Source organism: Pristis pectinata, chromosome 8, assembly GCF_009764475.1.
Source record: "Pristis pectinata isolate sPriPec2 chromosome 8, sPriPec2.1.pri, whole genome shotgun sequence".
Classification (NCBI taxonomy): domain Eukaryota; kingdom Metazoa; phylum Chordata; class Chondrichthyes; order Rhinopristiformes; family Pristidae; genus Pristis; species Pristis pectinata.
The window spans coordinates 29576310-29597947 of NC_067412.1; the positions used below are offsets into that span (position 1 = coordinate 29576310).

Genomic DNA, 21638 nt, shown 5'->3' on the forward strand with positions numbered 1-21638 from the left:
GCGCTTGGGCGGCGCTGTTACGTGCGTGCAGTGCGCCTGCGCGGCCCAGTCCTGGGTTGATTAACCTCGGCAGCAGCAATGCCTGAAGATTGGGACAAGGACGTTTACCAGCAGCCTCCCAGCCGGACTCCGGTAGTGGACAAGCAGACCGCTCTACCCAACCCTGCGCTTATTGTCAGCAAACTTTTTTACTATGCGGTGGATTTGCCGGTTACAACCTTCAGGGGTGAGTGAAGGTTGAATGTGCATGAGGCCGACTTCTCTGGTCCGGGGCCGGGGATGCCCTTCACTGGGGACAAGTGTTTGCAATAGAAGGTGCTGCAGACACAGCGAGTCTCCGCGCCTAAAGCACACACACCTTCGGTTGTAGTCCTGAAACAAAGCGCTGCAAGTATTGGGTGTCTGAATTCAAGCAGAAAATGCTGCAAACACTCATCAGATCAAGCAGTTTCTGGGGGGAGAGAGAGAAACAGAGTTTTCAGTTTGATGGCTATTCATTAGAATTCCAGCTTAATTTGTAAGAAAATTCCAGCAATGTAATTTGTGATCTGTGCATACGAAAGAGGGTCATTCAGTACTTGGAGGGGGTGGGGGTCAAGTTTTTGCTTCCTTGTAACAAGTTGTAAATATTCTGCACAACAGATGCTGGTGTCCTCAGTTTAGTGTTTTTACCATACATTTCAAAGAATTAAGATCAGCCCACCTTGACAACGTTCCAGGAAGAATCACAGCAATGTTAAATTTTTAAAGAAAGGTCAAAATTTGCCTCCTTTCATGATTAACACTTGTTGGCTAATCATTGCATGCAGCCTCTTACTGATTAGTCTAAGCACAGACTAAAACTTGTAATTAATTGGGCTTTCTGGATGTGGACTGCATTGTGCTTTTTTTGTATGTCTCATTTTTTTTCAATGTCTGATGACACGTTTGCACAAACTGCAGTTTTCCTCAACTACAACTGGGACACTCAAATATTGTTTGTAATAAGCTTTTGCAGTACATCACTGAAGAGAGAGAACCATTCCTAGGTGTTCATATTTAGGGTTGTCTATACTACTGACACACTTGCTTGGAAGAATCGGACCTTCTCTACAAGCTGTGAATGAATCATTCCTTTGGTCCCATCTCTCTGCAGTACTTATTCGGTTCAATGATATAAACCCAGAGTTAAGTTCATTGTGGCAGCCAGTCTGTATGTAATGATGGTTAAGAGATGACAAAAAGCTGCATCCATGTTGATGTTGTATTGGTTTGTTCTATGATTTGTTGAATACCTGTTGTAAATTGATGAGATTAACTACTATATCTGTTGGACTAATGGGCAAATTATTTGCTTATATTTTTGCTAAGTGCTATAACTTTTGTCACAGAAGTTTGGAATAATCATTCTTCTGTATGAATTGGAAGTGGAGATTATACATTTCCATTGCATTATTGGTCCCATATGTACTGCATTAATTGCATTGAGGTGGTTTACCTGAAGGAGGGTGAGGCATTCTGGATCACTCACCCTCTTTGTATTTACTCATTTTTAGAGTGGAGTTGATGAACTTAGTGGAAGCTTGTTTGCCTGATCACTTGCCAGGCCTGGTATATGGTAAAGAAGTTTTTAAATTAAGCAAGTGAAGAAATACTGCTGTAATTGAAAGAATGTAGCGTGACATGATATTCAGTCATTGAGTACCATGTAGTCATTAACAAAATGCTCAACAACAATTGACCCTTTGAGATGGGCATCAATAGGTATTTAAAAACAAAAAACATGGTTGCTGTCATGCAACTCATAGTATACTTGGACAGAAAAAGCCTTTGTGTAGTGACAGTGATACTCCCTGTTAGTGGATGAGACTGGAAAGTTCATCAGTCAATCAGGTCTGGTTATAAGTGACCAAAATTGTTTCTTCTTCCTTATGTTATATGTAACTGGCTTCCATTAAATGGAGTTTCTATCATCAGCACTGTCCAAACGATTATCTTGTGCATAGACTGACTATAGTCTGTGGATCTTGCTTATTATGTTTGTCCTGCAATATAACCTCATTTATCTTTCCAATTTGTGATCTGGACGCCTTTGCCTTCCAGGTTTGCATTATCATATATCTAATCAATAAATTAGGTATGAATTGGGAATCAAACACTTGTCAATGTAACTATTTTCTGTTCAGTTTCTTTATCAATTAGTTGTAGTTGGCCAATTATTAATGGGATTATAGTTTTCTGTATACTGATTAATTTCCTGGTGTAATGTTGTATTTCCATGCATACTTTGCAGGTAAATTAGTGAGTGCACTATCATTTTAGTACTTCGTAATGTCTGAAATAACTCCAGTTTGCAACAATGCGCTGTAATTTGTTTAATAAAATGGTACTTGCTGACAACTATCTCCACTTTTGGAATTGTGTTGAATTTTTGTTTTCTTTCTTTGGCATGTGGTCATTCCCTGATCCTAATTACCTCTGGAAAAAGTGGTGATAAGCTATATTCTTGAACCACTGCAGATGGTAAGGTAACAAGTAGTTGTTGGGCAGTGAACTCCAGAACTTAGCCCCATTGACAATGAAGTAATGACAATATTTCCAAGTCGTGAAGGGATGGTGTGCCACTTGGAGGGGAACCTACAGGTGGGAGGGCTTCCCTTGTGGCTGCTGCCATTTTTCTCATAGTAGAGGTCAGAATTGGGAGATCATTGGAAGTGTCAAGGTGAGTGATTGCAGTGTAATTTGAAAGTGGTTTACAGTTTAGTTGGTATGCTGGTGATGAAGAAACTGCATGATCAGGGTAGTAGATGAGGTACTAATCAAGCAGACTGCTTTGTCCTGATAGTATGGGCCGCCTTGTGCCATTTTTCTCAATTCTCAGTTTCTGGGAAGTAGCGACCTCTGATATTGTTGATGGCAGAGTTAACAATAGTAATCCCTCTGCATATCAAGGGTATATGAACATAACAACATAGAAGTAGGAGAAGACTGTTCATCCCCTTGTGCCTGCTGAGCCATTTAAGAAGATCATAGTTGATTTTCTTTTAACCACAGTGTCACTTTATCTTGTTGGAAATAGTTATTGCCTGGTACTTCTATACTTTTGTTGCTTTTCTGTCCATGCCAATACTTTGTCTAGGCTTTGCTGTGTGAAGGGGTGGACTGCATGCTTATATGCAATACATAAAGTAGACAGTCTTCTACACTTTATAGAATTATTAAGCTGCATTTCAAATGTCTTTGAGCCACGGTGTCAGGATAAGTGGTGGGCCATTTAGAACTGAGACGAGAAATTTCTTTACTTGGAGGGGAGGGTTTGAATACTTGGAATTCTGTATCCTGGAGGACTTTTGATGCTCGGTTACTGGGTGGATTCAGAACTGGGATGAAAAGATTTCTAGGGATATGGGGATCAGACAAGACATAGGACGAGGCAGAAGATTCATCTGTGATCATATTGAATGATAAAGCAGGCTCAGGAGCCATAGCATGCTCCTATAATTTCTTATGCCATTTTTCTCATTTCTAAGTGCTTGGGAATATGATTATCCATCGCATTATGCATTGTGGACTGAACATATATGTTTCACCTGGCATGGGTCAAATATATTCCTGCTATAAGCTATGCCAGCATTTGAAATCCTTTCTCCAAAGGAGGCTCTTGTTGCACTTGCAGCAGTAATGGTAAACATTGCCTGGTCGTAGGTTGAATATCCTTGTTAAAACTTTCTTTTCAACATGGGTAATGCTGTTTAGAGGATTGTGAAAGCAAATCTGATTCATCTGAACAACGTGCATAACGCTTCATTGTAATGGCTGAAGTTCAACCAAAGCTTCACATGGAAACAGTCACCGAAACTGTTTCGCCCTCCTGTATTTTGGTAAATGTCAAAATCAACTGAAAATCCATCAGATAAGAGACGTTTCCTTGGGAGATCTTGAACGTGGACTTGCATAAAAACTGAATGCTGTTTTTGTGGTTTTTATTTGCAGAATGGGTGGAACGCCAACGGAAAAAGAATATATTTTATTACTATCATCAGAATTTCAGACGAGTGCCGGATTTGACTGAATGTCAGCTGGGTGATTACCTGTGCTATTATGAAGCAGAGATGCAGTGGAGAAGGGACTAGTATGTACCTACTTTTTAAAATTCTGGAAGTACTGTTTTGCTAGTGAGGCAAACATGATTGTTCTTATAGAATGGAGACAAACAATGATTTCAGTAAAGTTATTCAAGTTGATTTCTTAATCACACACCAAAGTATAACAGGAAGTAAAAAGGTTCTTTGTTCCCTGAACTATTTCTTTATTCTTCTGACATGGGGTGGTCAATCTTTCAAAGCCCAGCAGGGTGAAAAAGAAACTGTACACTTGCAAAGTCACAAGCATGAAGCTAGGTAGATGCTCGTATTCTCTGTAATTAATTGATATATTAACAGTAACATTCCGATAGCCACTAATGCCTTTTGAAATTGTTTCTTTCCAACAATTTACTTGAGGTCTGATTCTTCTGCGCACTTCTCCCTTATCTCTCTCCTTTCTCCTTATCAATAACTTGTACCTTCTGTCTTTCTTGACTGACTGGAGAAAAGCAGTAAAATGATGCAAGCATAGTTACACAAATCCTGAAAATGAGCAATACGGTTTAATAAGGTTATAAAAAGGAGAATTGAAAAGCAGAGAAAGCATGTTAAATTTGTATTGAATCTTAACACAGCTTTGTCTTTTATTTCATGGCCCCTCTCCTCAGATCTTTCTCATTCCCTCATTATTTTGGACCTAATCTCTCTGCTTGCACTGCTCAGCATCTCTTCAGTTGCGAGTATTAGTTTGGAGGATAGGAGTTTTAGAGGATATACATGTTCTTCAACAAGGGAGGAAATTTATCATGGCGCTTAAAGGACAAATCTGTTGCTGGTTTCAGTTTTTCATTGCCGTGCTTTGTAGGCAATGTTACATGTGATTTTCTTTTCTCTCTCTCTCTTCTGCGTCTACTGTGCTTAATTGTTCGTTGAAACCTTTAAAGCCAAAGTAAACAAACAACTGGATCTAGAGTTCAGCCGTGGACCCACTTGTTGGAAGTCGAATATTCAGTGATGGCCAAAGCATATAGATTGTTCCAAACCAATAAAGCTTCTAAAATCAAGGTAAACTTTTTTAAAAATAAACCTGCACTTTTTTTCTTCAGCAAGGTCGATCAGGAAATTATTAAAATTCTCCAGGAGCGTCTGAGGGCCTGCCAGCAACGGGAAGGTAACAGCTACATACAGAACTGTGCTAAAGAACTGGAGCAATTTAAAGAAGCGGCTAAAGGCTACCAGTCAAGATGTAAGTAACTCTCGCAGCAGTTATTTGACCGAGGAAATCCACCTTCATCTCTGGCTCAGCTCATCTGCTGACATTTCCATTTCTGCCTTTATCTTCCAAAGTCAGTCAAGTTTATCGTCATATGCATAAGTACATGTATGCACAGGTACAATGAGAAACTTACTTGTAGCAGCAGTACAGTCACATAGCATGAGATTCACAAGAAAAACATAAATTATTCACCAGCCTTCCTGGCGGGCCTCCCATCTTCCAGCCAATGTAAACTTGAGCTCATCACAGCCTGGTTTACAAATCCTAACCCATGTAGTCCATGTTCATCCATTTCTCCTGTTCTTAAAATTAAATTCAATTTTAATTTAAAATTTTTTAAAATTTTATTTACAGCGTGGTAACAGGCCCTTCCGGCCCAATGAGTCCTTGCCGCCCATTTTAAACCCAAATTGACCTACCCGTACGTCTTTTAGAATGTGGGAGGAAACCCACGCAGACACGGGAGAATGTACAAACTCCTTACAGACAGTGACAGGGATCGAACCCCGATTGCTGGTGCTGTAATAGTGTCGCACTAACCGCTATGCTACCATGCCGCCCTGCTGATTAAAATTGGCTCTGAAAATAATATTAAAAAAATAGAAAATGCTGGGGAAAAACTTGGCAGGCCAGGCAGCTTCTGTGGAGAGAGAAACAGTTAATGTTTCAGGTTGAACATCCTTCGTCAGAACATTGTTCTCTGATCCGGCAGTATAAAAATTCTCATTCCAAAAGGGGAATATGACGAACGATCATCAGCTAATCTTGGAATAACTTAAGGATGTTTCTGATAGAATAGATGAAGGGGAAGCAGAGGATGTTGTATTTACATCTTCAGAAGACTTTTGATAAGGTACCACTCAGATTGGTTAATGTATTGATTTGGGGGTAATATACTGGCATGGATTGAAAATTGGTTGATTGACATATTCAAAGAATGAGAATAAATGGATCTTTTGAAATTAGCAGGTGAAGTGGGGTACTACAGGATTAGTGCTTGGGCCCCAGCCATTCACAACTAATGATTTGTGAGAGGGAACCATATGCCATGTTTCTAAGTTTCCTGATGGTAACAAAATTGGTGGGATTGAATAATGAGGAGAATGTAAAAAGGCTTCAAGGGGATGTAGACAAGCTGAGTGAGTGAGAACATGGCAGGGGAATGTAATGTGGAAAATGTGAAGTTTCATTTTTGGTGCACAAAACTGAAGTGCGTTTTGTTTTAAATCCTGATGTATTAGGAAATGTTCATTTTTAAAGGGACTTAGATGTCCTTGTAAACAAGTCATTGAAACTAACATACAGGTGCAGCAATTAGTTAAGAGGGCCGATGGTACATCAGCTCTTATTGCAAGAGAATTTGAGTAAGAATAAAAAGGGCATACTACAGTTACACAGGCCATTGGTGAGACTATACCTGGAGTATTGTGTATAGTTTTGGTCTCTTTGCCTTTTTTTAAAAAAAAATTATTTGCTTAGACTGATTGCAGAAAAGATTCCAGGACCAGTCTAGTGCATAAAGGATTTGCTGCATGAGGAAAGATTGAATAGAAAAAGCTTGTATTCTCTAACTTAGAAGATTGAGAGATGAGCTTATTGAAGGTTGCAGAATTCTTACAGGAATTGGCATGGTGGATGCAGGGAGGATGTTTCTCCTGGCGTGAGAAGCCCAGAATTGGGTCATGTTTTTGGAATGACAGTTTGACCAGTTAGGACAGAGATGAGGAGAAACCTCTTCACCCAGAGGGTAGTGAACCTTTTGGAATTCTCTACCCTGGGGATCTGTAGAGACGTCATCATTGAGTTCATTCAAGACAGAGTGATAGGTTTCTGAATATTATGAGAATCGAGGGATATGGGGATAGTGCAGGAAAGTGGTGTTGAGGTAGAAGATTGGTGAAAGGTGGAGCAATTTCAAAGGACCAGATGACTTATTTCTTCTCCTAACTCTGACATTCTTAATTTAAATTTTATTTCTGCCTTTCTGTCCATTCATGCTGCTTAATCTGCTTTGTAGTGTTTTTATTATTTAAAATTTTTACCCTTGTCTCTACATGAGCTCACTTCACATTTTTCTAGCCTCTTCTGGGCCAACTAATTTAGTCCTTGTAATGTGACCCACCAAACATGTGTGTGAAGTCATTGTTTGAAATAGGCCCTACCAATTCTGACCTTGAGCTCATCCCTGATTTTATTTTAATCCTTCCAACGTTGATAGCCATGTCTTCAATGGCATACTTCTGGTGCAGTATTACCAACAGCCTGTACAATTATAGTATGTTCTCGCTATTACTCTACTCTAATTCTCTTGCAATAAAAGCCATTATACTATTTGCTTCCCTAACTGATTGTTGCATTTACATGTCAGCTTTCAACACAAAACCTCTCCATTTCTGTATGATGAGATTGAGGTCATTTGCCTTGACATCCTCTTGTGGATCAGCGTCAATATTTTTGAGAATACCCCAGTAAAACATTGGATTTTTTTTTACTGGATCTGAGAGAATTAGACTGGATTTATAAAATAGTATTGAACCTTGTCTAGCAAAACATTTTTGAGCATTCAAATTGTATTCCCTACTGAAATATATATATTAGAATTTTTTTGAGTGGAATAGATTTTTCCATACATGGTAATTTTGCAGATGATATCAAAATTGGTGTAGTGGACAGTGAAGAAGGTTACCTAAGATTACAGCAGGATCTAAATGAACTAGGAAAGTGGGCCATGGAATTTAACTCTAAGTGTGGGGTGTTGTATTTGGGGAAGTTAAACCAGGGCAGGACTTGCACAGTAAATGTTAGGCCCTAGAGCGTGTTGTAGAACAGAGAGACCTAGGGTACCAGTACATAATTCCCTGAAAGTGGCAACACAAGCAGACAGGTTGGTGAAGAAGACATTGGGCATGCTTGCCTTCATTGGTCAGCGTATTGAGTACAGGAGTTGCTTAGGCTGGACTTTTTCCATGGAGCATAAGAGGCTGTGGGGTACCTCAGAGGTACAGTATATAAAATTTATGAGAGGTGTAGATAAGGTGGATGGTCAGTCTTCCCAGAGTAGGGGAGTCTAAAACTAGAGGTGAGAGGGGAAAGATTTAAAAGGGACATGAGGTGACTTCTCTCACAGAGGCTAGTGGGTATATGGAACAAGCTGCCAGAGGAAGCTGTAGAGGCAGGTATAATTACAACATTTAAAAGATATTTGGACTGGTGTATGGATAATAAAATTTTAGAGGGATATAGCCAAACACAGGTAAATGGGACTAGCTCGGATAGACATTTTGTTTGGCATAGTTTGGGCTGAAGGGCCTGTTTCTCAGGTGTATGACTCTATATAGCACCCATACCTAGTTAAAATTATACGTTCAGTTTACTGATAAAACATCAGAGTTGAAAATGAAGAGGGTGTGTAATTTATTGGAAGAATTTCTTGCAGTAGATAACTAGATGCATAGTGTTTTTATTCTACTTTTTTTCTCATGATATGAATAGTTCAGTAAATAGAGTAATTTTTTTAATCTGATTCCTTTGCTGACTGTTTTTCCCCTTTTTCTTTTAGATGGCGATCTTGGGGCTTATGCTAGTGCCAGAAAATGTCTAATGAAGCAGAAACATCGAATGATTGAGGAAAGAGAAAAGGCAAAAGGTGATGCATAAGAGCATTCACCAAAAATCTCTGCAAAGTCATTTTTTTTTAAAATGAAATTTGTGACAAATCACCTATTATGTACAGTCTGAATGTGTTTGAATTGTGCAGAATGTTAAATTTCACATGAATGTGATCTAAGATGCATGGACCTGCTAAATAATAAATAATGCCTAATCTGTAACCCATGCTTGTCAATACTTCAGATGTTTTAGTCCTTATAACCTTCAGTAAGTACAGGTAATGAGATGAGTTTTTGCACATCATCCTGTAAATTAGAAAATCTGCTGCTGAAAATCAGCATTCACTTCAGTGGTGTTCATTCAGAGATAGTAAAGGTTTAGCTTCTCCAATCACAGGGTGTTACCTGTGTTTTGGTTAAGTATATCCAGCAGTATTTGACCTAATCATTTTTCTTGGTATTGCAAAGGTATTTTGATATTCTGTCTGAGTTCATCTATTTTTATGATTCAATTAATGCTATGCCCAACAATTTGGTGGACCAATGGGCCTCAATTTTTTTTCTTGCACCATCAGATCTTGTAGTATATTATATGCAAATCATAGGATCAAACATCATGCAGCTGAGATCGAGGAAAGGCCTTTCTTTTAAAAATTTACCTTATTCATCCTTCAAGATTTAAGGCCAACAGACTAGTAGAGCTGCTACCTCAACTCCAAAGATCCAGATTCAAAGCAGCCTATGTAGAGTGTATATTGTCCCTGTGATTGTGTGCATTTCCACCTGGTGCTCTGGTTTCTTTCCACAACTCAAAACTGTGCATTGGTTGATTAAATTGCCCCAAGTGTGTAGTTGAGTGTAGAACCTATGGAGAATTGATGGGAGTTGAAGAATAAAAGCAATGAAATGTAGGATTAGTGTAAATAGATGATCAGCACAGACTCAATGGACCAAAGGGCCCACTTCTGTGCTGTATCACTCTATGACACCTTTAAAGTCTTAAAATGAAGTCCATCAGAGCCCAAAGATTAATCAATTCACAATTTACTCAGTACCATCTCTCTGGTAATCAGAGATTATCATCACTGACCTACATCATGAAATTTGTTTTGCAGCATCAGTACAGTGCAAGACAAAGACAAATTACTATAAGTTCCAAAAATAAATAGTGCAAAAGAGGAATCATGAGGCGGTGCTAATAAGAAGGCATATCTCAGGTGGTGAGGATCCTTAGTGATGGATGCTGCTGCCTTGAAGCACCACCTCTTGAAGATGCCCTTGATAATGGGGAGGGTTGTGTCCGTAATGGAGCTGGCTAAGTCTACAACCCACTGCAGCCTCTTTCGATCCTGCACATTGGAGCCTCTGTATCAGGCAGTGATGCAACCAGTCAGAATGCTGTCCACTGTACATCTGTAGACATTTGCAAGAGTCTTTGGTGACATACCAAATCTCCTCAAATTTCTAATGAAGTTGAGCTGCTGGCATACCATCTTTGTGATTGCATCACTGTGTTGGGCCCAAGATCGATCCTGAGATATAGATGCCCAGGAACTTGAAGTTGCTCACCCTTTCCACCACTGACTCCTCAAAGAAGACTGGTGTGTGTTCTGACTTTCCCTTCCTGAAGTCCACAATCAATTCTTTGGGCTTGCTGACAGTTGTTGTTGGGACACCACTCAACTAGCTGATCTATCTCACTCCTGTATACCTCCTCATCGGCAAATTTATAGTTGGTGTTTGAGCTGTGCCTAGCCACACAGTCATGTGTAGAGAGTAGAACAGTGGGCTAAGCACACATCCTTGAGGTGCACCTGTGTTGATTGTCAGCGAGGAGATGTTACTACTGATCCGCACTGATCGTGGTCTCCCGAGAAGGAAGTCGAGGATCCAGTTGCAGAGGAAGATACAGAGGCCCAAGTTTTGAAGCTTGCTGATTAGTACTGAGGGGATGATGGTATTGAACACAGCTGTAATGGATAAACAGCAGCCAGATGTATGTTTTGCTGTTGTCTAGGTGCTCCAAAGCAGAGTGGAGAGCCAGTGAGATTGCATCCACTGTAGGTAGACCTGTTGTGGCAGTATGCAGATTGCAGCAGGTCCAAGGTCCTTGCTCAGGCAGGAGTTAATTCGAGCCATGATCAACCTCTCAAAGCCCTTCATCACAGTAGATGTGAGTGCTACTGGGCGATAGTCATTGAGGCAGCTCACCCTGCTCTTCTTGGGCACTGCTATGATTGATGCCCTTTTGAAGCAGGTGGGAACCTCCAACTGCAGCAGAGGTTGAATATGTCCTTAAATATCCAGCCAGTTGGTTGGCACAGATTTTCAATACCCTGCCAGGTACACCATCGGGGCCTGATGCCTTGCGAGGGTTCACTCTCTCAAAGGATATTCTGACATCGGCCTCTGAGATAGAGATCATAAGGTCACCAGATGCTGTGGGTATTCACACAGGTGTAGTGTTATTCTCCCTTTCAAAGCATGCATAAAAGGCATTGACCTCATCCTGTTAGGTTTCATCTTATAATAAGTAATGGCATGCAAACCCTGCCACAGCTGTTGTGCATCCAATTGAGTCTATAACTTCACACAGAATTGCCTTTTCACTCTCATGATGGCCTTCTGTACATCATACCTGGACTTCTTGTAGGGTTCTGGATCGCCAGTCTTGAATGCCACAGATCTAGCCCTCTACACACTGTGAATCTCCTGGTTCATCCAGGGCTTCCAGTTTGGGAAAACTGTATGTTCTCAACAGCACACACTCATCTACGCAGATCTTGATTAAGTCGATGACTGCCATGACACATTCATTCAGAGCCAAAGATAAATCCCTGAATATGATCCAGTCCACCAATTCAAAGCAGTTCTGTAAATGTTCCTCCATTTCCCTTGACCATACCTTTGCAGTCCTCACCACTGGTGCTGTGGGTCTTCAGTCTCTACCTATATGTCAGGAGTAGAAGTACAGCCAGGTGATCGGACTTGCCGAAGTGCAGGCGTGGGATGGCACGGTTAGCATCCTTGATGGAGGTGTAACAGTGATTGAGTGTTGGCTCCTCTAGTTCCACAGGTAATATGTTGGTGGTGGTTTGTCAGAGACCAAGCTAGTCTGGTTGAAGTCCCCCATGATTGGGAAGGCATTAGAGTGCACTGTCTTGTGACTGTTGATCACAGTGCTCAGCTCCTCCAGTGCCAGCTTGACATTTGCCAGGGATGGAATGTACACCGCTGTCAGGATGACAGCAGAGAACTCCCTGGCCAATAAAACATACAACGCTTGACCGCCCGATGTTCCAGGTTGGGGTATCAGGACTATGACTGAACTGCCACGTCTGTGCACTATGAGTTAACCATGAACCAAATGCCACTGCCTTTACCTGATGCCACCATCCAGAGTCCATGGTGAAGGTCTGATGGATAGTGAAGCCCTTGGGCTGGAGCTGTGTCCAAAGTGCTGGGGGTAAGCCTCTGTGAAGCAGAGTACACAACAGTTCCCAATGTCCCTCTGGTACTGTAGTCTTGCACTGAGGTCTTCAATTTTATTTTCCAGACTGTAGATTAGCCAGGAGGATGGTGGGGGTTGGGTACAGGCCTTAGGACCCTGCATTTCAGCTTTACCTGCCGCCAACTTTGAAACAATGGAGACATCCCCTGAGCTTCCAGTTGCTGCACTCACTCCCTGGGTGGTCCAGAGGCTGTCAGTTCTTAAGATCCCTGGATATTTTTTTTAAAATGACTTGAAGCAATATTGATTATTGCAGTCTCTGTGGCTGTAGATTTCAGCTGTAATAGTTGTAAATGTGAGTATTTTATAATTCCCTTGGGAGCTGCATGCAAAAAGTCACCTCTGGCACTACCTTTAAGATGGTGGAAGGGTGCGCTCAATTTTATCAAGTCACCCCTTAGCCTCCTTCACTCCAGGGAAAAAAAGCCCAGCCTATCCAATCTCTGCCCATAACTAAAGTTCTCCAATCCAGGCAACATCTAGGTGAATATCCTCTGCACCGTCCCTAGCACAATCACGTCTTTGAAAGATCCTGTCAAATTTCTGCCATTGTGTCACAACTGACAATTCTTTAACTTAATTTGCTGGTTTACTTCAGCTAATTGTTTTTTGGCCCCATTATTGTTCAAAGTTTAAAATGCTAGTCTTGGACCCATACTTCACCTCCCCAAACTGAATGTAAGATTTAATCATGCTCATTGTTATCTAGGAGGAAGCTGGAAACAGGCCAGTAATATGGAAGGTGGACAGTAGCTGAAGAAAATCATGTTTCAACAATTGACTTATTGTTAATAGAATTAAGACACAACCTCAAAAGAAAAATGTCATATAGCCCTCCAACCTACTTTACATATGAAATTTACCAGCCTTCTACAATACCCAACGCCACGTTCAACTTTGCTGAGGGAGGTAAACTATTACAGCAAAAAAGTATCCACAAGAAACTGCAGGATCTATGATTCACCACTAAATGTTACAACAGAAATGAGTACATAATGCACCATCTGCAATACATAAATGAGCATTGCGATCAAGTGGATCTTCAGCAGGTTTGGAAATCAGCTGACCACATTAAATTCTACATTGCCTGAGATGAGCATACATAAATAAACTGAAGGACTTTTCTGGATCATTAACAAGGCTGCTGATTTCCACACCTGTAAGTCATGGATCTATTACAAAATACAATAAATAAAAAGGATTATGGCTTTTTAAACAGATTCCAAATTCAATCACTGCCTTTTAACCAACAGAAACATTTAATCACTTGAAAATTCAGAGCACAAAAGCCACTGGCTTAAATAATTGAAGCAAATTAGATAAGCAAGATATTTTCTGGAGCAGTTAACTTTTACAAGTTCAGGGTCTGAAGGGACAGCAAATAGCAGACTTTAGAACCAGAAAAAGGAGAACAAGTTTGTGGGCTAGGGAAAAGTAGAAGAGTTATAATACTAGAATGAATAGTCCCCTATGCAGAAACCCCAGTACTTTACATTTTGTTAACTTCTTGTCAGTATGTGCAAGGTTGCCCTATATTCATCAATTGATTATTTTGCAGAGGGACAAAGGGTAATTTATATCAAATGCAGAGGCAAACTGTCACCTATTTATCAAGATTACATCCAAGACTTAGCAACCACTTTCACTTATAACCTGCTACATATACCAAAATCCACTCCTAGTCAAAACAAAGCACAATAACACAATGTCATAGGAAAATGATTTTATTTCATTCTTCTCCTAAATGCTTATGTTGCTGGAGCAACAGCAGACTGGGACCTTTGAACAGACACACGGGTGTGAGTTTTGGCCAGGTGATCAGTGAACTCCTAAAAAGGGAAAAACAAAGAAAGTTTGAAAGCTGGTAATGCTTACCAATGGAATGGACACTAGCACAAAATATAAACTGAAGTGTTACCTAGAAGTTACTTAGTAAATTATATATTTTTTTATATATTCTACATGGTTTAATTCAGCACTGGCATTACACAACTAAAGTGACTGAATAAAATGATTTCCAAATCTTTTCATTATTAAAATAAATTCATGGCCTTGTACACACATCAAAACCTTTCAAACATTTATAAAGAATTTGCGTACCTGGTAAGGAGCCTTGGTAAATACAGTCTCTTTCCAAAGATCTGGGGTCAGATAGCTGTAAGTCTTAGAGATGGCATCAAAGGTAGCTTTAGCTGTAAACAAGCAAAGCAAATTATACTACATTGGTCAGTTTCTAAAATAAAACTTGAAATCCGGTGTTGAACTTCAAAGGCAACAGGTAAAACATCCATATCTAGTTGCTCCATTTCTCTCATAATACACTAATTTCATATTAGTAGGTTAGACTATGCAGAATTGAGAGAAACCAAAAACCTTCTATGCTGAACACAACTAAACTCAAATACAGTGTCATAAAATCACTATGGCCCCCAAAGTTATTAACTATCCAACTGTCCTTTAAAAATTGGTATCAGTAAACAAATGTAATCTCACATTGTTCTACCTTCAAACATAATTACACAATTCCAATACAAAGTGACTGACAACTTTTCTCCACAAAAGAAATTAAACAAAACTCAGCAGAAAGGCTTTTGCCAAGATCAGGACCCTGACTTACCAAAGTTGCCCAGTGTAGCTGTGCAGCCTCTGGCTGAGGTGTAGCAATCATCAATACCAGCCATCTGGAGTAGTTTCTTGGGTACAGGGGCCGAGACTATACCAGTACCACGGGGAGCAGGGATCAGACGGACCAAAACTGAACCACATCGGCCAGTTACCTGTATAGAGGACATTTAAAAGTAACACTTTGTTTTCAAAATGTTAGTTAATAAATCACTAAATTTTTGTTTCAAAAAATCTAACACTAACTTTACAAGATTACTCAATAAAGAAGCTGACAATTCACATTTCAGTCAATTCTCAATGACAAAAAAATACACACGAAAAACAGAAAACCACTTTATAGGGCAGAATACTTGCCCAAGTTGGTATATTCCAGTAAATTTCTGCAGCATTGTTTGTGTAAAAGACAACCCGCTTTTGCTGTTCTGTTATTTGTCTGAACTGCAGATAGCAAGACTACTCTGGAGAATTTAATCCAGACCTGTCACACTTTGCAACCCGAAGTACAGGATCAAAATAGGGTTCAGCAAACAATCTGAACAAGTCAGTGGGGGAAAAGAATTGTCAACGTTTCTGGTCAAAGCCCTGCATCAGGACTGAGTCAGGGTTTCAACCCAAAACGTCGACAATTCCTTTCTCCCTGTAGATGCTGCTCGACTCGCTGAGTTCCTCCAGCAGATTGTTTGTTGCTCCAGATTCCAGCGTCTGTAGTCTCTTACGTCTTTCAGAATAGGGTAAATTTGATTGACGACATAGTGGGAAAGATAAGACTCCTGGTTGAACTGCATTTTAGATAGCTAGTTTATCAAATGTATAGAGGTTCTCCAGCGTGAGGAAAAGGAAGAGTGGTATGGTAATTCAAGAGGCTTTCATAATTACAGCATCCTTTGTAAACAGAATTGAAAATGCTGTTCACTACTTTTTCTTGAGTGCCAGCATAAGGAATATTTCAAGCCATATGGAAAGGATATTTGATAGGAAAGACCCAGTTGCCATTGTCTTGTGTTAGGACCAAGGATTGAGAAGAACTACATTTTACAGCAGGACTTCAGGAATTTTTGCCTGTATTTTTTTTAAACAGAGCCACAGGCCAACTAGCATTGGGATAAGCAATTAATAAATTGAATAAATGGCTGAAGGAACATTGAACACTGGCACTAGTCTTAGGACAGGCAGAAAGTGCATCACAAAGACTGAATCTGCACAAATTGGACTCAGGACAGGGCCACAACAGACAGGTACTCTGAGAAGATGCAATTTCCACAGATCGAAGATGGAACTTGAAGTCTTGCAAGAATCCATGTTGGGAGTCAGCATTCATTCATCATGTTTAGAACTAATACAGATGAATGGACTAGAAAGTGACAACAGAAATAAAAACAGAATATGCTGGAAATACTCATGTCAGGCTACGTATGTGGCAAGAGTTAACATTTCCGGTCAAAGACCCTTCATCAGAACTGACTGGAGAAGGTTTCCACTTTGGAAATAAAAAGGATAGAAAAGTACTTTTTAAAACAATGATGGTCCAGAGATTTGTGGGTCAACACATATGGGACCCACACGTGAGTCCACATTGTCATGGCCAGGAACAGAATCAAAAAAAGCTAATGGGATGGTGGTCTTCCTACCTAGAGAACTGGAATAACACAAAGCTATGCAAAGCTTTGCTTAGATCACATCTAAAGCGGTGAGCATAATGCTGGTAGCATATATTACAAAAGATATAATGGCACTGGAGAGAGTGCTGCATAAAATTGAAATGCAGGTAACATTCTGCTGAGCATTAAATTAAATATAAGGAGAGATGGAAACCGGTGCTAGGTCAATTATCACCTTTACATTCAAGAATAGCAATTTTTTGTTATCCCAAAAGGAAAAAGTGGGTATATGGAGTTAGGTCAACTGCAATTCTCTTAAATGGCAGAACAACCAGTTGGATCCATACATACCCTACTAAACACGTTTACTTATTCATCTTGATGCAGCCAAAACAAAAGATAAACAATTGTTTTATTTATGTGGTGCCAGATATTCACTGCACCACTTTCTTCACGGCACCACAGAAACAGCAGCTCTGATTAACTGAAATCTTACAGCATAAAACACAAAATGTTTACCAGTACTTGAACTTGCCTTGCAAGGTACAGTATGTGGTTTTCCAATTTTGTTACCCCAGTAACCACGTCGTACAGGAATGATTGACAGTTTTGCCAGAATGATAGCTCCTCGAATGGCAGTGGCCACTTCTTTTGAACACTTGACACCCAATCCAACATGGCCATTATAGTCTCCAATAGCAACAAAAGCCTGAAATTTTAAATAGTACAATTAAAACTGCAAATTAAAAAAATAACATAATTCACTTTTTATAAAGATGGTCATCTAAGAAGAGACAAAACCCCTTACTTTGAATCTCGTGCGTTGACCAGCACGGGTTTGTTTCTGCACAGGCATGATCTTGAGAACTTCATCCTTCAAGGCTGATCCCAGGAAGAAGTCAATGATTTCAGACTCCTATACAACAAGAAAAGCATTAAATTCAGAACAATGTTTCACACAAAAGGGATTATAAAAAAATGTTAGGTAGTAAGGATATTAAATCAACTCCCTAAATACTATGAGTCTTGATAATTATATTCCGACTGGCTTCTAATTTTTTGCAACAGCAGATAATGCACCATCAAAAAATTACCCGTGATGTTACTGGTTGTAGATAATGGCCACACATGTGGACATGCATGGAATTGATTCCACATGAACTATTATAAAACATCTTAAGGAAAAGGAACCCATGCCACAATAACTCAATGTAAATAAAGAAAATTCAGACATTACAGAAGTCAAACCTTTAATCTGCTCAATCTAATTGGCAGAGCTTTACCTTAATAGGAAGGGAAAAAAGGTAAATTTCTTCCAGTGTCTTGATCTTCATATCTTTCACCAAACGCCCAAGCTTTGTTACTGGCACCCACTGTGGAGAGTTTAAGGAACACATTTCAGGACTAGCCCTAAAACATGAGTTTGTGTTTATGCTCGTAAAATACAAGAATTATTAAATTTATGCAGTTGTGATCCTTACTTCCTTATCTTCAGCCTTACCACCACGAGCACCCCGGCCTCTGCCACGACCCCTACCACGGCCTCGACCACGCCCACGGCCGCCAGAGCCGAAGCCACCACGAAATCCTCCTCTACCACCGGCGTCGTCCGCCATTTGCTGTAAAGCAAAAAAAATAACTTAAGGATCGGATCACAGGTTGCAGTAGCAGCACATTTATATTTCAGAAGCAGAGTAAAATCTACATCCTAAGGAGTCTGACTTACATCATAGATCGCCCACAATACTAAATCAATTAATATACGCCACTACATAAATATACTGGAAGTGTCCTAGTATAGCGTTCCCTGATTTTATTGTAAATCGCAGCCTGGAATCCATACAATCAACCAGCAGAAATGAGATTGGTCTTGCAATATTGCAAAACTCTGGCTACGATCCCTTAATTTTTATGTTTTTCAGTAAAGAAACAGATTCAATAGGAACACTCAATGGGATGCCAGATGTATAAAAAAAACAAGGGGTTGAGGACTTTCGATGAACAATGGACCTAATACTGGCCAAAAGTCTACTGTTACATTTGCTGGACCTCAAAATTTAATGAAGCACTTTAAAAACAAAGCATCGCTATAGTGACTGATCTAACGTAGACGGCGGCAGCAAACTCTCCCTCGTAACAAGATGCACAATCAAGTTGCTCCATCAATATTTCGCTGAGTGTTAAACATGAGGTATGGCACCAAATTCCAACGATTCCACTTGCCCTCAGTGCACTTCGCACTCGACTCTACTGTGGAACTTCTGAGATGAACTGCTACAAGCGAGCCACTGTCAACATGCTAACAAAAAACCTCATGTCATGATAGCTCCCCAACTCGGTAACAAAAAGAAATTTGTACGCAGACTGAAGCTGATTCAGATGAAAGATTTTACTGTAGAATTTCTTTTGATGTATTTTTCCCCCACTGATTCGGTAGCCTGGCCGCACGTGAATTGAAAAGGCAGCTCACACTCCGTTCATAAGCCTTACTGAAAATAAGTTCCTTTTAAGGTTAATATTGGGAAATGATTTTCATGCCAAAAGCCTACCAGATACAACCCATTACTGCACGGAAACGGCGGCCGCTGGTCAGTCTGGCTCCGGCCTAATCGAGCGAAACCCCGGAACCCAGCCCGCCTTAAACTCCTCACCATCCATTAGTTTCACATCAGACACAAAAAATGCCCATGAAGAAAGCTTTATTAATTGCAGATGGGTGTTTCCCGGCCTTGGATGGAAGGGCTGAAGGGCGGATGGCGGGAATAAGACACCGATTACCAAGGCTCACCCACCACCCCCTACTTACGTGATAATTTTCAACAGAAGGCCGAACTCTCGCGCGCACTTCTTTTAAAGCTTCCGATATCTCGCGAGATTAGCCAGCGGCTCAAGCGGGCCAGCCGGGAAGTGGAGCCCCGGACCGAGCATAGAGCAAGTCCATCGCCCTCAAAGAAGCTTGTGTTTATGCGTTATGCAGCCTCGGGGGAGTGAATACGTTGTAGTGATATAAATTGGTTGCGCGGCGGTAGCGCGGCCTCATGGTTAGTAGGTCGCAGCGGGAGGGAGGTAAGGTAAGGTCGGTGCCTGGTGGCTCACGGTGTGAGGCTGCGAGTTAGCCTATTAAAAAAAATCGATACTTTTTCGTCTATTTCTTCGTTATTGAAGACTTTATCTCTAACATTGTTGGGTATCCAGATGCACGAATTTGTTGGTTTCTTTTGGGGGTTGCAACGTTAATACCTGATAGCTTTTTAGTTAAGGAATCGAGTTTATTATCACTGTCTTGTATATCGTGAAACTTGTTGTTTTGCGGCAGCAGTACCGTGCAAAGACATAAAAATTGCTAAATTATAAATACTACAAAAAGTAGTGTTTATGGACTCTTCATCAATTTGATGGTGAGGGGAAGAAGCTGTTTTTAAATCGTTGAGTGTGTGGTTCTAGTGCAACCTCCCCAATGAGAGGAGGCCATGGTGAGAGTCCTTAATGATGGATACTGCTTCTTGAGGCACTGCCTCTTGAAGATGTCCTTGATGGTGGGGAGGGTTGTGCCTGTGATGGAGCAACAAACAATCTGCTAGAAGAATGATGCAGGATTTTGACATGAAATGTTGACATCTCCTTTCCTCCTAGAAATACTTCTTGACCTGCTGAGTTCTTCCAGCAGATTTTGTTGCCCCAGATTCTGACATCTGCAATTTCTAGTGTCTCTGCCTTGAGTTAATATGATCTTAATGAATGTAAGTTTAAAAGTAGTACTGTTATTTAGCTGCCTCACAACTGGTGTTGATGATGTTTTAATTTGGTCACTTCTGTGGATAATTAAATTTTGGATTGCTATAGGTGGTGACTGAAAGGACATTGTGCAGCATTTTGCACTTGTCATTATTAGTGAGGTGTGGTTTGCTGGTTTGAGCATGGCATACTCTGAAAATTACCAACAGCATCATCCATTGTTGTTAGTAAGATAAGTGTGCCAAAATTAAATGGTATGCTTAGCTTATTGCCCACTAATCTTATTTGTGGCTGATAAAACCCGCGTGCCAATAAATATAAACCAAGTGTATGCTGAAAGTGATGTTAGAAATGCTCTACAAGTATTGTCTTGGGGTAAGGAAACAGTTAATGTTTTGGATTGATGACTTAAAGCTTCAATGACTCAAGCCTTGTAGTATTAGAGATAATGACCCTACCCTTTGGGCTGTACTTCCATCCCCTGCACATTTGTTTTCTCTTCCCTCTTGCATCTTTAACATCTGTTAACTATTTCAACAGTATTGCCTGACCTGTTGAGCCCTTCCATCACTCTTTTTCTGTGATAGTAGTTTTAATTGGTTTATTGTCACATGTATGAAGATGCAGTGAAAAACTTCTGCATGTCATCCATACAAATTGCTACCAGCATAATTATCTCAAGGTAGTACAAGGGAAAAGCAATAACAATGTTGAATACAATGTTGCAGTTACAAGTGCAGTGCAGGTAGCTAAGGTGCAAGGAGTCCATTGTACAAAAGGCTTGTTCAGTAGTCTTGCATAAATAATTGCAATTTGAGTAAAAGTACTTATTTTGTATTTTTTATTCCTGTTGCAGGTCTAAAGTTTAATTGAAGTGCCTTGTTTTCCAGAGGCATCAACATTGAAATAAGATGGTTGCCATTTCTGAATTTTGTTTAATGCTTTAAAAATCAGGCTGGTACTGTGATTAGATGAAATGTACTTTAGATGTTGGAAAACTGAAATAAAAATGGAAATATTGAAAGCCTGATGTTTTTGTCCTTGTTTTTTGTTTCAAGTTGAGTAGTATCTTAAAAATGATTCTACTTGTACTATTTTTGCATTCATTTTTCTTGCTGTCACCCTGATGGTCCTTTTATCCTTCTCTCTACATTATACCTAGTCTCTTTAAAGAGCTGTTCTTAATCTGAGCAAAGGAATTTGTGGTGATGTCAATGTTTC

At 40.1% G+C, this 21638-nt stretch overlaps 2 protein-coding genes, 1 long non-coding RNA gene and 1 other non-coding gene across 4 annotated transcripts; 3 read left to right on the forward strand and 1 right to left on the reverse strand.

The window, feature by feature from the left end:
* Positions 1-32: 32 nt before the first annotated feature.
* On the forward strand, positions 33-9170 carry ndufb10 (NADH:ubiquinone oxidoreductase subunit B10). Its single transcript, XM_052021232.1, has 4 exons — positions 33-226; positions 3973-4111; positions 5171-5310; positions 8900-9170. The coding sequence occupies exons 1-4, from the start codon at positions 79-81 to the stop codon at positions 8995-8997; spliced, it is 525 nt and encodes a 174-aa protein (XP_051877192.1). The 5' UTR covers positions 33-78; the 3' UTR covers positions 8998-9170.
* Positions 9171-14167: 4997 nt separating this feature from the next.
* Positions 14168-18313, reverse strand: rps2 (ribosomal protein S2). Its single transcript, XM_052021984.1, has 7 exons — positions 18164-18313; positions 17966-18055; positions 17491-17598; positions 17218-17391; positions 15077-15236; positions 14560-14651; positions 14168-14288 (listed from the first exon to the last, which is right to left on the reverse strand). Exons 1-7 carry the CDS (start codon positions 18296-18298, stop codon positions 14208-14210), a joined length of 840 nt encoding a protein of 279 aa, XP_051877944.1. The 5' UTR covers positions 18299-18313; the 3' UTR covers positions 14168-14207.
* Positions 18314-19878: 1565 nt separating this feature from the next.
* On the forward strand, positions 19879-21447 carry LOC127573661 (uncharacterized). Its single transcript, XR_007956794.1, has 2 exons — positions 19879-20422; positions 21274-21447. It is a non-coding gene; the product is annotated as an uncharacterized LOC127573661 (long non-coding RNA).
* LOC127573969 (small nucleolar RNA ACA64) lies at positions 20605-20734 on the forward strand. The gene has a single exon (XR_007956854.1). It is a non-coding gene; the product is annotated as a small nucleolar RNA ACA64 (small nucleolar RNA).
* Positions 21448-21638: the final 191 nt, after the last annotated feature.